At 38.0% G+C, this 18,923-nt stretch overlaps 1 protein-coding gene and 1 long non-coding RNA gene across 6 annotated transcripts in view; both read right to left on the reverse strand.

Annotated features, from left to right (window-relative positions):
- The window catches only part of LOC135411521 (uncharacterized), a 538,599-nt gene that overhangs the window by 112,234 nt on the left and 407,442 nt on the right, over positions 1-18,923 (reverse strand). The gene's annotated exons all lie outside the window — the stretch shown is intronic.
- Positions 3,816-18,923, reverse strand: part of RGS17 (regulator of G protein signaling 17) — a 73,431-nt gene continuing 58,323 nt past the window's right edge. For 3 of the 5 annotated variants that reach the window (XM_064649186.1, XM_064649185.1, XM_064649184.1), the window contains 3 exons: positions 12,928-13,017; positions 10,812-11,046; positions 3,816-7,294 (listed from right to left, as the gene is read on the reverse strand). In XM_064649186.1, the coding sequence (XP_064505256.1) occupies positions 7,106-7,294; positions 10,812-11,046; positions 12,928-13,017 (514 nt within the window). In that variant the 3' untranslated portion in view covers positions 3,816-7,105. The remainder of the gene's footprint in view (positions 7,295-10,811; positions 11,047-12,927; positions 13,018-18,923) is intronic. The other 2 variants (XM_064649188.1, XM_064649187.1) reach the window with 1 other exon arrangement.

The raw sequence follows: 18,923 nt of genomic DNA on the forward strand, positions 1-18,923 counted from the left end.
GGCGCGCGGGGCTCCGCCCTGGGCTGAGAGCGCCCTGATTGGCCAACGCTGTCAGGGCGGGGCGGGGGCGGTCCTGAGCGCCCCCTGCGGGCCCCGGAGGGGACGCCGGGGTGGGTTTTTGGGCCCTGACAGAAGCGGGGCTCCTGGGCGAGAGCCGCGAGGGGGTTCAGCGTTTTACTGCGGCGCTTTAGTGCAACCTGCAAGGCCGCATAGGTGAAAGGGGGAGGTTGGAGCTGTGGCTTTGGATATCCGGGTTACTCTTACAGACCTTCTCCTATCCCTTCAGGAGAAGTTTTCAGAATTAAAGTACCCTGAGGAGGAACATGCAAATACTTGTGGAAGGATGCCTCCACGGTGAAAGCACGTGCAAAATTAAGCACTTAGAGGAATTTTTAGAGGAAGAAAAAAAGGCAATTCAAAGTGCCTTCGCATCAGAAATTAGTGATGAGACTAAAAGACAACCTGTTCACAAAATAGAGATCTGGGCATAGTCTCATATGTCAAAGTTTTAAATGGGAAGGCAGTGAGGATGTAGTCATTTAGTAACTCTGATGTAATGGATGCTGTGGGATGATCTGGACAAATTCCTTCTGATATGCAGATTGAGTGGCATAGTAACCTTGTTTCAGATAACATCATTAATGAGATTCCTGGCTAAACTCAAAATAGTTTGGAGAATATACTTTATTATAAAAATGTGCAACTATCCATAGAACTTTATTAGGCAGTATTTTATATTACAATCATTAGAGGAGTCAGAGTTGTGTCCTTGCCTTTCTTCTGTCCTTGTTCATGTCTTAATAGAACTAGGTAATCATACCTTACAACTAAATTACACTGATGGAATAACTGTAACTTCCATATGATACATAGTAAATTGTTATTCTCATGAATGTAATATCAAAAGCAAGAGTAATGCTTGCACACGTAAGTAGTTTTGGTAGTCAGACATGAAAACTTGGAAGTTTTTGTTCCATGATGGAAATCCAAGGGCAGTACAGCCAACATGAGAATTTGTTATTCAGAATATTAAACATTTAAATGAATGGTTGGATAAAAGTATTTTCCTATGATTGTAAATGCACCATTTTGGACAAGGTTTATTGGCAAAATACACTGTAACAATAGTTTATAAGTAAAAATCACAGTCGGAGACCTTTGTGGAGAATGCAGTCTGTGTGACTAGTCTGGTGCTGATAAACAGCATTGCTTATGAAATCTCACCAACTGAAAGATTCCCTTGCACCCACTGCTGCCTGACCATGAAGCTCCTTGAAGCCTTTTTACAGAAGGGTAAAGGAAAAATGACCAAATTTGTGCATTTAATAAATGAAATATTTTAGTGTTCTGCGATAGTGAATCATAGAATAGAATCATAGAATCAACCACGTTGGAAAAGACCTCGAGATCTTCAAGTCCAACCCTCGATCCAACACCACTGTGGTTACTAGACCATGGCACTAAGCGCCAGATCCAGTCTCATCTTAAAAACCTCCAGGGACAGCAAATCCACCACCTCCCTGGGCAGCCCATTCCAAGGTCAGATTAGTCTCTCTGTAAAACATTTCTTCCTGATATCCAACCTAAGCCTCCCCTGGCATAGTTTAACACCATGCCCTCTTGTCCTACTGCTGGTTGCCTGGGAGAAGAGACCGACACCTACCTGGCTACAACCTCCTTTCAGGTAGTTGTAGAGAGCAATGAGGTCTCCCCTGAGCCTCCTCTTCTCCAGGCTAAACAACCCCAGCTCCCTCAGCCTCTCCTTACAGGACTTGTGCTCGAGTCCCTTTACCAGCCTTGTTGCTCTTCTCTGGACCTGCTCCAGCACCTCAATATCCTTCCTGAACTGAGGGGCCCAGAACTGGACACAGCACTCCAGGTGTGGCCTCACTGGTGCTGAGTACAGGGGAAGAATCACTTCCCTGGACCAGTTGGCCACACTGTTCCTGATCCAGGCCAGGATGCCATTGGCCTTCTTGTTCACCTGGACACATTGCTGAGGCATGTTCAGCTTCCTGTCAATCCAAACTTCCAGGTCCCTTTCTTCCTGGCTGCTCTCCAACCACTCTGTGCCCAGCCTGTAGTGCTGCAGGAGGTTGTTGTGGCCAAAGTGCAGGACCTGGCACTTGGCCTTTTTGAACCTCATCCTGTTGGAATCAGACCATCTCTCCAGCTTGTCCAGGTCTCTCTGAAGAACTGTTCTGCCTTCCAAGCAGATCAACACTCCCCCCAGATGACAGTTTTACTATTGTGTGAACCCAGCTTGTGAAGAGAAGTATGGAAAACTCAGGAAATTTAGAGTAAGGGGGGATTTAATGTAAAGCTTTTGAAAAGGAAAAAAAAGTCAATCACTGATGGTCAGCCTTTGAACTGTATCCCTGTTTTAAACTGGAAGGATGGATTTCCACAGTGTGAGTTCACGGACAAAGGAAGGGGCAAAATCTGGGTTTTGGTGTAATGTTAAATAATATGCAGACAATGTTTCTTTTAGGTTTTTGTCAGATGATTTTGGCACCATTATTGTTTTGTTCTTTCATCCCACAAACATCACTTCTACTGATGGTAGAAGTATTCAGGACATACATGAACAGGGCTGATGTTCTGTCATGGCAAATGTACTCAGGGTATTGGTGAGCAGGACTGCACCTTTGTCACTGCATCCAAGTCTCCGAATGTACTACCATGCTACCCTTCTCAAAAAACAACAGCATTATGGGCCGAGAACAAAACCTATTTTGAAGTTGGTAGTTAGACAAGGGTCAAGTTAACTTGGAGCAGACGTTGCAGCTGCCGATGTGCAACCTTAATTTTTTGCTTTGTTGGATTTGATAAGGACTGTTAAGGCTCTGTTGGCTGGGTTAATGATGCCAGGAGCAGGCTCACAGACATTGTGGAGGTGGGAGGTTTGCTCCTGGTGGTATAGGAAGTTGCTAAAGTTAGAGATTTTCTTGAATCAGCTTTGATTGCTTTTGAATTGGTATTGTGGAATGCTTATATTAAATGGCTTTCACAAGCACTTACTGCATACAGAAGATGCAGGTTCTTGAGCAGGCTCAGGCCGTGATCAGTCCAGCAAGCTGCACTTATTGAAAAAGCTCCCCACCTATTTTTAGATACTGGTTCCACAGACAAATGCTCCTTGTGATCAAATTTGCTGCCTAGGAAAGCAAATTTGGCATCGGGTGACAGCTTAAACCCTGGCTGTTTAAAGTAGAGTGTAGTTGTCCTTTAGTTGCTTGGTTTAGATCACAGACACTTTAGCATGCCTTTACCTTAAAACAGAGCTATTACTAGCTTAAATCTGGTTTGTGTCCACTCTCTGTTGTCCTGTGAATGGACCATGTGGACTCCACAGGTACTCAAGTGAGTTGTGGACAGGCTGTGGACCTGGAAGCACTATGGCCACACTTCCATGCTACTGAGCAGTCTGGAACTCGGTTAACCTGCAGCCCAGCCACCTGTGTCACTGGCCTGTCTTTTCTCCATCATACCTTTAGTCTCCTTAATACCATATGTGCCTTCAGTCTATTTGAATACTCATGATACTATCCGTGGGTTTTGCTTTATCCTGGGTATCCCAAACTACTTTCAGCTCAGTGAAAGCTCAGTTACGTAAACAGCTAGGTTGAACACATGCGTAACACAATATAGATTCATTTTTTTTTGAAACCTAAAGGTCAGGTGCTCTGCTTATTTGTGGCTATTTGGCATTAGGCTCTATTTGACAGAAATATTAAACACTGGGCAAAAGTGACAAAAACATAACTCACTTTCTGTAGTGCACTTGCTATATACATTCTCATGAAAAACTGAAATACAAGTTAAATACATACTTATTTTATTCCAGGCTATAGAATAAGTATATTTAGGCAGTTTTTCAAAGTGTATTGTACGCTGCATGCACAATAAATCAGTTTAATAGCTTGACTGTTTTACAATTTGTGTTCAAAGAACTGTATGATAGGCAATGAAATCATGTTACAGCATGAATTACTGTCCATTTGGACTACATCCATTTTGTTATAAAGAAATTTTGGGAAATCCAAACGGATAAATGAAATATATATTAAACATTTTAATATCAGCATTTGCTCCAAGAAAGAAACTTCACATACTATATTCAATTTTTAAATCCCTCCAAATAGAGGATTTTAGACAATAAATTTTGAACGTGATTTCATTGCAGTATTACACTGAAAATTGGTGTAATATTTTTCAAAATGATGTCACAGTTTCCAAATACAGATTTTGGAATTTTATGCTAGAAATCAAGATAATATTTCAGGGCCTGCACATCTAGCTTTAAAACTGTCTTGAAAGGATAACTTGTTCATGTTGACAAGAACTTCTACCTGTGTGAAATATCTTATAAAGATAGCTAATGACTAGCAGGTCACCATCAAATAGTAACATTGAGAATATTCAAGTCTACATTTGTAAAGACTTATGCATGCAGTTTTGTCTCTTACACATTGTTTAGATGTGTGGACTAAATGTATTGTGCCTCAAACACCAACAACTCAAAATTACACTATGTAAATATATACATATATGATGCTGTATATGTTTAGTACCACAGTAAATATAACTGTAATCAAATGATACTAGACATATGTAGGACCATAGTTAAATTCTAAGTAAGAAAAAAGTCAGAGAAATTCAGTATTTCACAGTAGAAGGAGGCAGTGCTTTCTCACTGAATTTTCCCCCCTCAGGACTTGTAAACATCATAGCTCTTATTCTATCAGTATAATAATTGAATATTTTATTCATAATGGTAAATAGCTAACCAACATGAATAAAGTTGTCAAAACACAGTAACACTTTCAGACAAAACAGGTATTTATTAAAAGAAACATTTATAAATATTTTGTCTTGCATTTTAAACTACATTTTCATAAATAACAATATTTAAAAGTGCTGAATATGGTAGGATAGTCAGCAACGCCACTGTAAACAGATTTGTTTTCCACTTTGCAGATTTTTTTTTCTAGATCCCATTTTGTCAAACACTACAACAGTTAAAATATTTGCATAGGGAATAGAGAATAGCCCTTTTAATCATCTCCTGAATTCTTTATAAATTACAAAACCAAATGAGTTTAAGAAACAGTTTGTTAAATTGTTCGTATATATATCCAAAAAAAGCACACAGGTTTCAAGTAAAAAGAATGACTAAAAAATTCCCCAAACTTGCTATTTGAAGCATGTTCAATAAATTAAGAAAATGAGAGGTAGTAAAACAAAGGGAAAAAAAGAAGCCCCAGAAGACAAACTAAGACCTGCATCCTCCCAGTTACTGTATCACTGCCTTGGCAGCAGCGGTTCCCGCCAAAGAGGGCATCAGAGGCTGCCCGAGGGGACTAACTGGGTGGTTGGAGCCAACTGTGCTTGGGCTAGATTCCACTCAAGGACACAACTGCCACATCTGCCAGTCCAATCAAAAGCAACAGGCTTATGCCATGTTTAGTCCTACGTAAGTGAGAAGAACCTTGCCTCTTAAGTCTTAGTATAGTATTAAATATATATATGTGTGTATATATATATATATACACACACATATGTACATATATGTATTTAGCAAGTATTCAAAGACATTTCTTGCTATATCTTTAGCAGTTTATGAGAGATGCTAATGCTCATTTTGCTTGTGTATGGTAGGTATGAGGATAGGTTTTTTGAAGTTCCAAGTCACTGTCTCTTTAAACATCAAAATGTGTCCTGAAATGGGACATTTTTTTGATAAAAAGGCCAAGCAAACACCTATTAAAAACACCATGGCAGCCAAGTGATGGGAGTACTATGGTGCCTTACCTCTGATTAAGGGCTCAGTACAGGATTCTTTACCCAGGAAAAACACCCATTGCATTTCCATAGGCATTTTGCTTGGGTAAGATCTGTAGGTTTAGGAGCCCTTGAAGTTTGGTTTAGTATTACTCTCCAAACCCCTTGTTTTCAAGGAGTTATTCAAAATCAATGAGGCTAGAAGCTAAGTCTTCTTTAACCCGCCACCTTGTAAAACATTACTTTGTTTAAAAACATTTTTTACCAGATTTAGCTTTCAAAAAAAAATCTTACAGGACAGATGCAATTCATCAAAAGGTTCTAAAATGCTCTAAAATGCTACATGTAGGCAATCTTTTATTAAATTTCTTTATTCAAAAAACTAAATTATCAAGCTCTTTGTGTTGTTTTTTTGTTTTGTTTTGTTTTTTGCTGAAGTACATACATTATACAACAGTGTTAGAACTGGATAGCCAGTCTTTAATAAATCAATTACAGTATCTGACATCTGAAATGTACATTGAAAATCTTTGTTCTTTTAACAATTTAACAATATCAGCGCATAGATTTTGTCACCCAGATATGGATCCCTTTAAGTAATTTGTGCTTTTTTTTCTTTTCTTTTTTTTTTTTTTTGACATTGCAAACTCTGTAATGAAAATGCCACAGTTTTGGCAGTGAACAAACAGAGAAATCCTCCACTTAATTTATTTTAAATAAACAGTGATAAATAGCTCTTTTTCTCTGTACAGAAATATTGGCTTCAAAAAGTCAGCGTATTGTACTCAGTAGAGGATGTTGAGTAATGCTACACCTTAAAAATTGGCTTTTTTCAGTTAGTGATGTTAAAAAATGCAAGCCTCTTTCTGGTTTGCTGCAATTGTATCTATGTACCATAGGACTGTATTGCACAAAAAAAGTCCTTAAATACAGATATAATTTATGTTATTGGATTAAATATTGCAACAACTAAGTGGTAAGTGAAGCAGTTTTACCTTGCACATGCAATGTGAGGATACACAAGGAGACTGTTCATAAAACTACAAATACATCATTGCAATCTTGACTGCAGTAGGGTGAAAGGAGTGTGAAACAAATGTATTTTGGCAAATCCATTCTTCCCCTCCCACGCCATCTTGAGCAAGGAGGACCTTGGTAAAAATGTAGACAGAGATCATAATATGTATTTGTTTTCTTCACAGTAGCCTGAGTAGTGCTAAACTGTAGTTCTCCAGGAACCCAGCTCCAGATGTTATTAAACTACTTTTCTTCCATCCCACCCACCCAAAAAAAATCAAGTTATTTTGTTTGAAAATTAAAACTAAGTTTCAGAAGTAGAGCCTGTAATACTTTCAACAAGAGACTTATAAATCTGAGAGTTCAAAAACCTTGGAAAAGAGTCTCTGTGCATTAGGGTGTATATCTGGAGCTGGGCATCTTCATACATGTGAGGGCTGGGATCCAACAAGTTTCTGTTGATCACTTCTCTCACCCGGGAATCAAGACTAACCTGAAGAAGATAAGAACAGAATAATATTAAACAACAATATTGGAAAAGCTGTAATATGTATCTTTTTTCCTCATGGCTCCGTTGAACATGCTGACTTTATCAGTTTATTTACGTGATGCTCTGTGCTTCTTTCAGAGCCATCACACAATTACTGTGTAATGCACTGAGACCATCAACCCTATTTCAGTTTTGACTTGATCTTAGCATCCATCTTAAAATCTGTGCAATGAAACACAGTTGTATAACAGATTAAATGCAGTGCAACTGAGCTCTGCAGTAACCTGAATTTTCCAAAATATGCTATTTTACCCTAAAAAAATAATTTTTATGTACTTAAAATTATTTCTCTGAAATTAATGTTGAATTACCCTCGTTCAGAGGGCTGAAATGCTTTTTTGTGGTTTTGTTTTTTTTCTTTTTTTTCCCTGAGCATTTGTGGTTAAGCTTTTAGAAGCTTTCTATCCATCATTCTCACCTGGCTGCCTACAGTTTTTTGCCATTTTTTTCAGGCACTACTCTTGTTCCTCACAAATTACTCAGAGTTTTTATAATTTTTAGTGTTAGTCTTCCCATTAATATTAACTATTTCAGGTTTATTTTCTTTTCAAGACTATTTAATATCTGGTAATTTATACTTTCAGGATATCATATGTCCATATTGAAGTTGTTAGCAAATTTCAGTTTTAGCTTCTCATTTACTTACAATTTGTAATGAACTGCTGTGTCTAGGCAAAAAAGGACATATTATGCTTGGGATGAATGCACAGATGATTTTAGCATAACATTTAGAAATTTGAGTGAATGTACAGCTTATCCACAAAATGCTCTAAAACCCAGCAAATTAATGCCTTCTGGATTAAATAAAATGACAGTAGCAGGAAAGCCCACTGGGACCAGCAAGGTTTACTCAGCTAAGAAGAAAAAGGCTAAAATACTGAGCAGAGAAAGGCCAAGCAGAGATCAGTTAAGCTATTGTGATTTACACCAAATTGCAATCTGGCCCTGCTACTCTGCAGCCATACAAAAAGACATTCATAGTGCCTGAAGGATTGAATTCAACCATGGAAAGCTCCATGTACTAAGATACCTTGACATATGAAGGACAGTAGCTAGGATGAAAACTGAGAACATGTTTGCAGGTGTGAGTTTGTGTGCTTTTATATGTGGTGAAGCAAAGTCTTTGAAACACACTGCTGTGGTGTGATATGGTATGGTACAGTATGGCACTGAGAAGTAAATATACATTTTCAGTATATCTTCAGTATCAACTGTAGAATCTGGCATTGTTGGTTTGTTGGCATATTGGAAGATGTTACTGACACAGCAGACAAGCTCTTTCTCTTCCAATATTTGCTGTTACTTGGTTATCAGTCACAAAGTACAACTATGATGCAAATGAACTGCAAGTAAGCTGTTACCTATTCATGCTAGGAAACTGTACCTATTACTCAAGTACACTATCTCTGCAGAACATTCATTACACCTGCCCTACACACGCTCTCCAAGCACTCATTGCTGCACCTGCAAGCAGCACCCCAGGATGCAGCAAGCGTCCCTCCTGTCCAGCTCTCAGATGGATGGGCAGCGAGCGGTGCTCTGTCAGTGGCTATGAACCTCTTCGCTTTCCCACCCTGCTGCTTCCACTCCTGGTTCTGGCACAGCAGCCCTACAGCTACATGAATTAAGGAATCTGAAAGTGGCATTTCTTTTTCGGGCTGTTTTCTGATTGAATTCACTGTTTAACTAAGGTATCTGTGCAAGCAGACTGGGCGGCACAGCAGGAACAAATGGACCAGTGGAATTGCTCAGCCAGTGACTGTGTGCAGGGATGTAGTGCTAAGGTAGTTTCAAGTGGCAGTGTTGCATCCATGCATCTTCAGAATTTATTTGAATAGATTTCAATCTCAGATCATTGCATTTCTGCAGCACAGAAATGACACACTAAGATTTAAGCAATTCTCCCCCACGCACAGGCACATGTATTTATATAAAAAAAAAGTTTGTGCAGGTAACTAAATGGCTATTCAATATCATATATAACAGTTTGGATTAAAAAAAAACAAACAAAACCTCAAATTTGACAGGTTGGTGGGGTTTGGGGCCATTGAGCATAGTAAAAGTTAATAGGACTTATAGAATGAAAAAAAAATAATTATGGAACATTAATTTGCATTGTATTTCTTCAGTGACTCACTAAAGCCAGATGGCAAAACTAGTTGGAGTTACTAAAGGTATTTTCTTGATAAACAGATGAATACAAGGTTGTCTGTTTAGACCACAAAGACCTTCTGCCTCAATAACTTCATCACTGAACGAGTGATGCTAAATATTTCAGCTCTTATGCCGAAAGGTAACATCTGGAATGGGATGCCTGGATGCAAAGAACTTTTCAGCTCCCATGCTGTTCTGAAGCATTGCAAACAGTTCTTGTTTGCCTCCTAAGATTTCCAGTATGGGCAGGAGAAACTGCATTGATGAGATCTGCACACACACAGAGTGCACCAAGTTAGTGCACCCTTAGTTAGTATTTGACTTTTAACTGCTGGTTGATCTTAGCTTAAAAAGACAGCTGAGCATTCATCACATGTATATGTAGTAAAGATATTGTATTAGAAGAAAGACTCATTATTAGCTTGCTGTATTGATAGTAGTATTTCGCTCAAGGCAAAAGTAGACACTATGGCACAACAGAAGATAATGGAGCTATAAATTGCTGTTGGCTTCATTCATATGAAGTTGCAAAGTATTCTTGAATGCAGTGCCAAAGTAAAATGTAGAAAGCAAGGTCCACAGTGAGCATAAATTAGCCATTGAGTAGGAAGTCAAATGCAATGCACAGAGACAAGGCAAATGTGATAAAGGTACATTATATGGCCTAAGAAAGACTCTTCCATAGTGCTTTTATATTTATGTATCTCTGTATTCCAAAACATTGTTTAATAGGGCATGCTTTTTCTTTACTCTGGGTGAAGATAATTTCAAAATGTCTATTTCAATTAAAGGGTTGAAGAAAATCTAATATAATTTCCTAGATATTATATGTTTCATTGGAGAAAGTATGTGGTCTTCATTTTTGGACTTTCACGTAGGAATAACAAGAGCAAATTTGGATTTTCTCCCAAACAGCTGTTGCAGCACATAACTCTATAAGGATTCTGATTTAAATTCCTTAATTTTGGTGCCTTTTCTCCAGAAATCCATTTGTATTACTTACCTCCTCTCTCTGGCAGATATGTGGCATTACTGAAGATGCATACCTATTTCTCAGCCTTCTCTTACTGGAGTTTCTTGAGTTTCTTCTTATAGAGAACTTAAATGTGTTGTGGTCAGTGATACTAAATGACCCAGCACCTGTGTCTCTACTTTTTCTGTCCCTTCCTTTCCTGATTTAATGTCCATACTAGGACTTTCATCTGACAGATCAGGCAGGCTTTCAGACTCCCATCCTGACAATTCAGGGTATAACATTTCTGCTCTGTAATAACAGAAAATACAAATGTAACATTTACAGATTTACCTCTTTTGGTGATAGTATAGAAATGTAATCTTCATATATAAGTCTTGCTTTTTCTTCAATAACTTTCTTGTTCTGTTCCTTCTTTAGATCTTCACATGCAAGCCAGAAAAGCAGGTTCTCCTCACTATACTCTGTTCTAAGAAACTCTCTGAAAAGGTTCCTCCCAGCTGGTGTTTTCATCATCTTGTCAAAATTCTGAGCCCAAGACAAAATTTCATCTGCAGTAGGGTTTTGGCTGCAAAAGCAAATATCATTACAAATATGCTTCTATTTTTGTAACAGTGTTTTCATACATTTGTCCAAAAATTCTCCTTTCAACTGCACTTTAGTCTAAAGTGAAAACTGGAAGCAACAAGGCTTCATCAGTGACGGGGGAATTTTGTTCACCCTTTACTTGTGCATTCATTATCTCAAAAGCCCACTAAACATGTTTTATGTTACGAGACATGCACTTGGCTTTCTACAAGTTTTCTGCTAGTGTTCTTAGCCATGCGACCCAAAGACAAAATCCCACAGCAGCACTGAATTCCTATCTCTGCAGATAAAGAAGATGTGATTGCAGGAAGATGGAAATAGACTCTCTTTCATGAGGGTTTTAGATGACACCTGATGTTCCTGCCTGCTTCTGACGGTGACTGGCCAAAATTTGGCTGCCACACAATTTGGTTTAGGAAGAAAAAGAAAAATAAAAGCCTCTTGGCAACCAAAAGCATACTAATGAGCCCCAACAAAATAGTAATTCAGAGAGCTTTTAAATTAGCATATTTCTCTGTGCTTGTGCCTAAGGGTTGCTAAGCTTCACTCTGTTTGGTGCTATTGACCTGAATGATGATCTATTGGCATGAGATGTGATGGATGTTGCTGGCACACTGGAAAGAGAAGAAATGGGAAAAAGTCCTTATTCCCATTTCCTGAAGGAAACTATTTGTGGCTTTTAACAGTGGATGCAGTGGATAAGTGATCAGAAGACTAACTTGCGTCACTAATCCATTAATGTACCACTGAATAGCTTGAGAAGGTAATAATCTGAATTACTTAACAATTAAATACAGTTTCAAACTTAATTCTGAGTGCCCACCCTTCCCTTCCTAATCCAACACAAGAGCTTTGTTAGCTGTTGTTAATAGTTTCTGTGTAATCATAATGCACAATAAGTGACATTTGTCTATATAATTTCTCTTCAAGTCCATTTATCAAGTCCTACTCTGCATGCAAGGCAGACTGGATGATGGGAAGTTATTTGTGATAAATGATAAATCAGAGAGAGTTTAACATTTAAACTATCCAGCAAAATAATTGTAACCTGAATGAAAAAGTTTAAACACAGATGTGAAGGTGAAAAATCTTCTCTCTGAGGAGAGTGCAAACAATCTGTCCAGGTGGATGTTGCTGACAAGCAACCTGTACTCCCTTACTGTCTGTTGGGAAGCTCTCTTCACTACAGTATTTTTTGGAAATTTATGACATTCTCCTCTCATAAAATACCATGATTAGCAATGAAGACAACGAGTTGTTTGGGTTGCTTTTACCATCAGATATGTCCTCTAAAGTTTTAATTTGCTTTTCCTGGGATTAGAGAACTCAGAGCCTCTGACAGTGTGTGTTCCACACACAACAAATATTGGCCCAAGCTTTAGACAGAAATAGAAGCTCAGACTTCCAGTGTGTTTAATCCAATTTTCAAGGTATGTGCCTTTTAGTTTATTTGAGTGAAACCATTGTCCAAGCTGTTTTATGAATGGCAGCCATGTTGAAAATCTGATTGTGAAGTGCACTTGCCCGTTAGTTTTTCTTCTTGTTTGGATAAACAGAAGAAAATGATCTGACAGGTAGCAGAGGCTTTTTATAGAGATCCACATATGGAACCATCCATGCACCTCCCATTCTTCCCCACAGTTCCTCCCCACAAATAAGAAACCATAAATAAACCTGACTTATGAATCAATGTCTCTGTTGCCATTTCATTGTCAGGACAGATTTTGCTTCTTTTTGCATAGATATTTTTGGAGGAAAAGCAATTAAAAGGACTTTCCCAAAGCACAAAACCCAAAGCAATTCTTGAAATTAGTTAAAGACAAATTAAAACATTTACTAGACGGCAGTTCGACCAACTTACCATTCTTCTATGACTTGGATACTCTCCAGTTTGGTCGTATGCGTTGGCCTTCCTGCATTGTCTCCTCTGTCTTCATTCCTAACAGTGAGGCTGCAATGTAGTACAACACTTTATTTTGTCTAGAGAAAGTTAATTTAAAACAATGACTATAGTAATGACAACTTTTAAAAGATATAAACCTATATAAAGTATCATTTTTCACTCTTGCCTCTAAACTTTTGGACAAAATTTTTTTATAATGACTTTTCTGCTGTGTTCTGATGAATATTAATTAACAGTTGCTATCAGCATGTGCATTTTTTTAGAAGCTCACAGTTTATCCGCTGAAAGGGAAAAACTTAGAGGTCACTTTTGGAGTGATTTCACTTAGTAAACTGAGAATATTAGTGACAATAAGGGTAGAGGGGGATAAGAATATCTGAATTGGACATTGATGGGGTTTTGGTGCCCCACCAGTTCTGGGTAGTTTTTCATTCTTCATGAACATTCCCTTTTTTGTCTCCAGGATATGGTAACAGTAGATGGCTCAGATACAGAACGTAGTATGCGGCAGCTCCTTATGATTTCCTCCTCTGACCTAAATTTGTTTTCCATTCCAAAAAGTAAAACTTACAAGCCTCTGAACAGAAAGGGATCCATTATCGTCATATTACCACAAGCAAGGAAAAGAAAGACTTCCTTTACTTGAGGACATTTTTAATGTTTTTTCTTCTTTTTCAAAGCTGCTAACTAGCATCACTTATTTTTCTGCAGATACCTTTTTAATCAGATTTGCTTAGTGGTAGCGGTATCCTCTGTGTGTGTTCTCTGTGAATGTTCTGGAACGTAGTATTGCCAGCACAACCACAATTCCTGATAACTATTGAAATAAAGTATGTTTTAAGTGGCATAGTTATTCATACAGGAAACCTGGTTCCAATAATTAAGCTTAAGAAGCAGAATGTAGTAAGGAGATGGAAATTTCCCCTTATCAGGTTTTCCCTATGTATCCAATTGAGAGAAAACAAGCAACCAAGCAAAAAATCCCCCTCCCAATCCCAAGAGAGCTCATCTTTTGAATATTGAGTATTCACCATACAATGATGCTCTCAGTCATCCTTGAGTGTTGCTACACAAAAATATGTTGGTAGCATAAAGCTTCTCCCTCTCCCACTAATCTGAAAAACTCAACACTCAGCTCTAAAAAGAAATCCGAGCTCTGAGACATTTTTAGTACAAAGAACCTTTCTTTCTAGACCCTCTGTATTTATGAGTCTCTTCAACACTTTTTTCAAGCATTTGGCAGACTTAATAGGTAATCTCAAACACTCTTCTGAAAACTGGAAGTTTAGGCTTCCAGGTAAAGCAGAGCACATATTAAGACTTAAACATTACAAAGACGTACACTTTCAAACGAAGCTCTTTGATACTGGTTGCTCCTTCACTTACCTGCCAAGACCTTAGTTCAGGCCCTTGGTCCTACTTCCCCTGTTACAGCGTAGGAATGCAGCTCCAGTGCTGCTAAGGTGTTAGGGTGTCATCAACTGCTGCAGGAGAAACAACACATCCTGAACTCTGGGGTTGGCAGGTAAAAAGCCTTTCTATCTCCTCTGACCTGTTCGTCAGTCTAAAGAGGGAGCACCCAGGAAAGACAACAGGAGTTCCGTATACAGGAGGAGAAAAAAAAAGGGACCATCCACTTTCTTCTGTCTTGTAATCTTTAAGTCCCCACATGTAACTGCTTAGGGTCACCTTGCATCTGGCCAGAGTACAAAGTTGGGGTGAGGGAGAAGCAGGGAAGGCACAAAGCTGCTCTCTCTCCCTGCCTCCTTCCCTCCTTTGCAGTCCACAGGTAGAGCAGCATTTATCTTCTCTGCTGGGTGCAGAGAACTGAATGTCCTTTAGTTCCATGGAAGAATAACACCACGGAAGGAGGAAACAGCTTGTGTACATTGCAAATGTAACAGGGTGTTCACCTAAGTCTGTCTAAAAGAGAATGAAGCTACTTGTTTTCCTTCACCACATGAGCAGCAGCTAAACTGTACTGATATAATTTACTTGTCAGGCAGTAGATGTCCAAGGATGTGGAGTCTTACTGGAAGTAGAAAGTGACTCATCTGAGAGCAGTCAGTCTACACTGGTAATTTAATTTATTGTCTGAGATCAAGTACTGTTTGTTTTGCTCACACAAAACCTTTGCTAGACTTAGGGAAACTATCATGAGTTGATGAAGGGGAAACAGTGAAGTAGTGAGTGGTGAGGAAAACGGACAAGAAAGCCATGTTAACTTCACTGCACTTTTTTTTTTTTTTTTTAATCAACAGGGTAACAGATAGGCATTATGCATTTTGATTTTCTACAGAACTACGTCTCAATAAAAAGTTCAGATGGTGGGTCTGGAACATAGTGTATCACTTTTCTGGTATCTAAACCAGAGTGACAATATAAGATACACGCTTGGCACTGATTCCTTCATCTCAGCATTCATATGTGGAGTTTAATGGCTGAATTTAGTCAGAGTTGCAAAATAGGGAAGACTACAGACAGAAGTGTTATACTGGGTTGGAACACTTTCTCACGTTTGGGTATTGCATTAAAAACTGTGCTAAATTTATAATGCATCTTGGCCTAAATTCTGCATTATGTTTCCAGTGACAACCACTAGCACTACATTTCAACTTTTATTTATCTACATCTGTCAAGGCAGATCCATTCCACTAAATACATTACTTTTGATATGTTTTTCCTGTGAATGAAACCATCATTTTTATACAGAAGTACATTCAATTCAGACATGTTCTGTTTTCACTCAAGGAACTGGTTCATATTCTCTGAGAAAAAAAAATTAAATATTTACACATTTGTGACTGCAAAGCTAACTTGAATGCAGGCTTTAAATAACTGATCACAATAACAGACTGCTACCTTTTAACTCAAAATGACTACACTGCACTGCTCTTTCCTGTGTTGCTATCTTTAGCTAGAAATACACTGTCTGTTCACATTTCTCTGTGGAATTTAAGCAGTCCACAGCAGAAAAGGCATCCTGCATACCTGATGTCCCTGATGCCTTAATCCATCATTGAAGCTAGCTGATTATGTCAGAAGAATTATGCTGTATAGTGTAAAACTAAACAGACTAAAAGTAACAGGCTAAAGATTAACAAAATGATCTTACTTAGTTAAGGCTTTAAGAAGAGGAAGTTGCTGATATACCTTATCAAAAATAGTTAGATGAAATGGAAGTGTTCTAGAGAGACATGTGATGTAAATTAACATCTATGATGCTACTATTATTTATTAGTTGGAATACACTCAGCAGATATCTTTAAAATTTAGAGATGCAAATCGATAGCACACATGATAAAAGCACAACAAAACTACTAATGCCTTAAAAAGAGAGAGTTTGGGATGCCTAATGACAGAGTTTAAATGGCAAGCATAGCACGTGTTTGTTTTCTGTTCCTGTGGAAGGTTTGTTCTGCCCACTTGTATGCTGATTTTATTGCTCTGGAGAGTACAGTTAAAAGTACTTCAGTGGCCTGAGCTTGATGTACCTTTCAAATATATCTTGGGTTCCTGACTGCTACAAAACCAATAAGTTTCTTTAACTACTGCAACAGTATTGTTATGAGAAATTTCTGTTTGGAGTCAGTGTATTTCCATTTTGCAACTTCACACACTTTATAAGTAAAAATTTTAATGATCAGGGACTACTTGAAGAAGTATACAAATTGAATAAACGAACACAAATAAGGTTAAACTGGTCCAGGTTCCTAGTTGATGTGTTTTTGGAGGAAATACTGGGATGCAGAAAACCAATCTTTATTTATTTAGCCACTATTATTTGGCTGTTAATATTCACGTTCAGCAATTAAATAATTGTTCTGTTGTGTAATTACTTAGCTAAATCAGTATTGCTGCACCCTGGTGCATGAGAAGGTAAAAAAGCCAAGCTAATTGGAAAAATCATCAGGAGAGTTGAACTAATTTAAGAGCAAACGTCTCACTGACTCTTCCTCCAGGTGTTTCCATCTGGTGGTTTTAGCTTTTTTGTAAGTCGCATCCCTACTGCTGCACTTGTCTTCTACTGCCATAAAGAAACTGAAAGTAAATTAGAACTTGGACCTGATCTTTCATTCTCTGTATATCCAGTAAACAAATGGTATTTAATTGCTTCTCAAGGGCCAGGTTCTTATGTACCATTAGCCTAAATCTGGTGAACCAGTGAAACAACTGTTACCAGTATGGCAAGAAAACCATGCCATTGTGACAGGTGCCAAGGTTAATCTGCTCATGCATGGCTGACACCAGTTACTACTCACTCAGGTATTTTCTCAGTTATGTGTATCATATGCAGTATATCACCACAGTATTTTGCAATTTTGTCTGGCATTGAAGACAATGTGACTATTAAAACCTCTTGCCTTAGTGGTGGTTTTTATTGCTGTCATGAAAATAAGGAGTAGAAATAAAACTGGGACACTGTGCACTAGTTTGGTAGGCTATTGGGTGGCCATTCAGGAGATCTGCACTCAGTTTCTACCTCTTGGCTGAAGTTTGTAGATGCTAGCCTCTGCTGGGTAGTGACTGCATTTGAGGCTGAATCTGTGTATGTCACTTAGTAGGGCCATGAGCCTTCAAGCCACCACTGTAACACAAAACCCATCCTTATTCCAGCAAAAAGGCCACATTAAGTCAATTGCACATACAATCTAAAGGCAGAATTTAGTTTTCAGATGAAAATCAATATTCAGTTAAGATTCTCTGGGTAACAGATGTTCTCACATGTTTCCTTCACTGATCTACCCTTTGAAAGAATATATCTCACTGGCACCACACTTCACCCTATCCTACTCCTAGGAATTTTTATAATCATCAGATCAAGAGACACAATATTTTTAGTTTTCTTAAAAAAAAAAAAAAACACAACTCTCCCCACCAAAAAATCCCAAGATGTAATTGTGATTTTAAAATTCCACTGAGTAGATGATATAAAATGACCATTCCCCAAAAGTGTTGACAAACACAAGTCAAATTTAGCAAACAGATTCAGATAGGAAATAATTTTTCATGACTGTTTGGAGGAGGAATATCTTTTAAACAAACATTATTGCACATGAAAACAAGAACATATGATTAGTGCATTTTCCTGAAGTATGGGGAAGGTGTTTTTGAAAACTCCAAGACAAAGATGGGCAACAACTCTTCATCTTTCACCAGCTGGGTAAATACCTTCACTCTTCCATTCAAAGTGACGGTGCTCTTGCTGATCTCCACGCTCTCTGATTCCTTTACTTTTATTACAAGTGACTGGCTTAAAACATGATATATGAACAGAAACTTATTTTTTCTGGGTCAAATTCAGATGCAGAAAAAGTGCACGCTAGTATCTTTTTCATTTTTGATTGTGGGCCAATCTGACCAGATTGTTTTTAATACTGTGGTTCAACAGTCAGTCATTGAAAAATCAATTGTTTGCACAGTTCTATTCAGAAGCTCACTCCTACATGCTGAAGCATGCTCTGGTAGATGTCAGAGATAGATGTGGTCCCCATATCCCATATGACAATGCAAAATACAACTATACTGGCACTGTTTAATTTCTTTTATGAAAACTTATTTATTTTACGACTCCAAGTTATTTTCTGACACCTTTTTTTTTTCTGACAGATGAAATATTTAAGCCCGGTGTCAATGAATACTAGTTAGGGCTGTGCTTGTTTGTTTGTTAACAGAGGAGAATGATGATTTTCCTATACTGTGCAAAGGAATAATATTGAAAAATAACTACAATATTATTTTGATCCATTCATAAAGAACAATACAGCTATGGTAATCTCAAATCACTTTGAGTCTAGTCAGTAATGCTGTCTTCTATCTCCCTTTTAATGTCACAAAAATAGGTATCCATGAGAATGAAATGTTACATGAACAATATTATCTAAGGATAACGTTTTGGGTTTTTTTCTAACCTGAGTAGAGGGTAAAAGACCTGCTTCTATCAAAGTTAGGAA

This window comes from Pseudopipra pipra, chromosome 3, assembly GCF_036250125.1.
Source record: "Pseudopipra pipra isolate bDixPip1 chromosome 3, bDixPip1.hap1, whole genome shotgun sequence".
Lineage (NCBI taxonomy): Eukaryota > Metazoa > Chordata > Aves > Passeriformes > Pipridae > Pseudopipra > Pseudopipra pipra.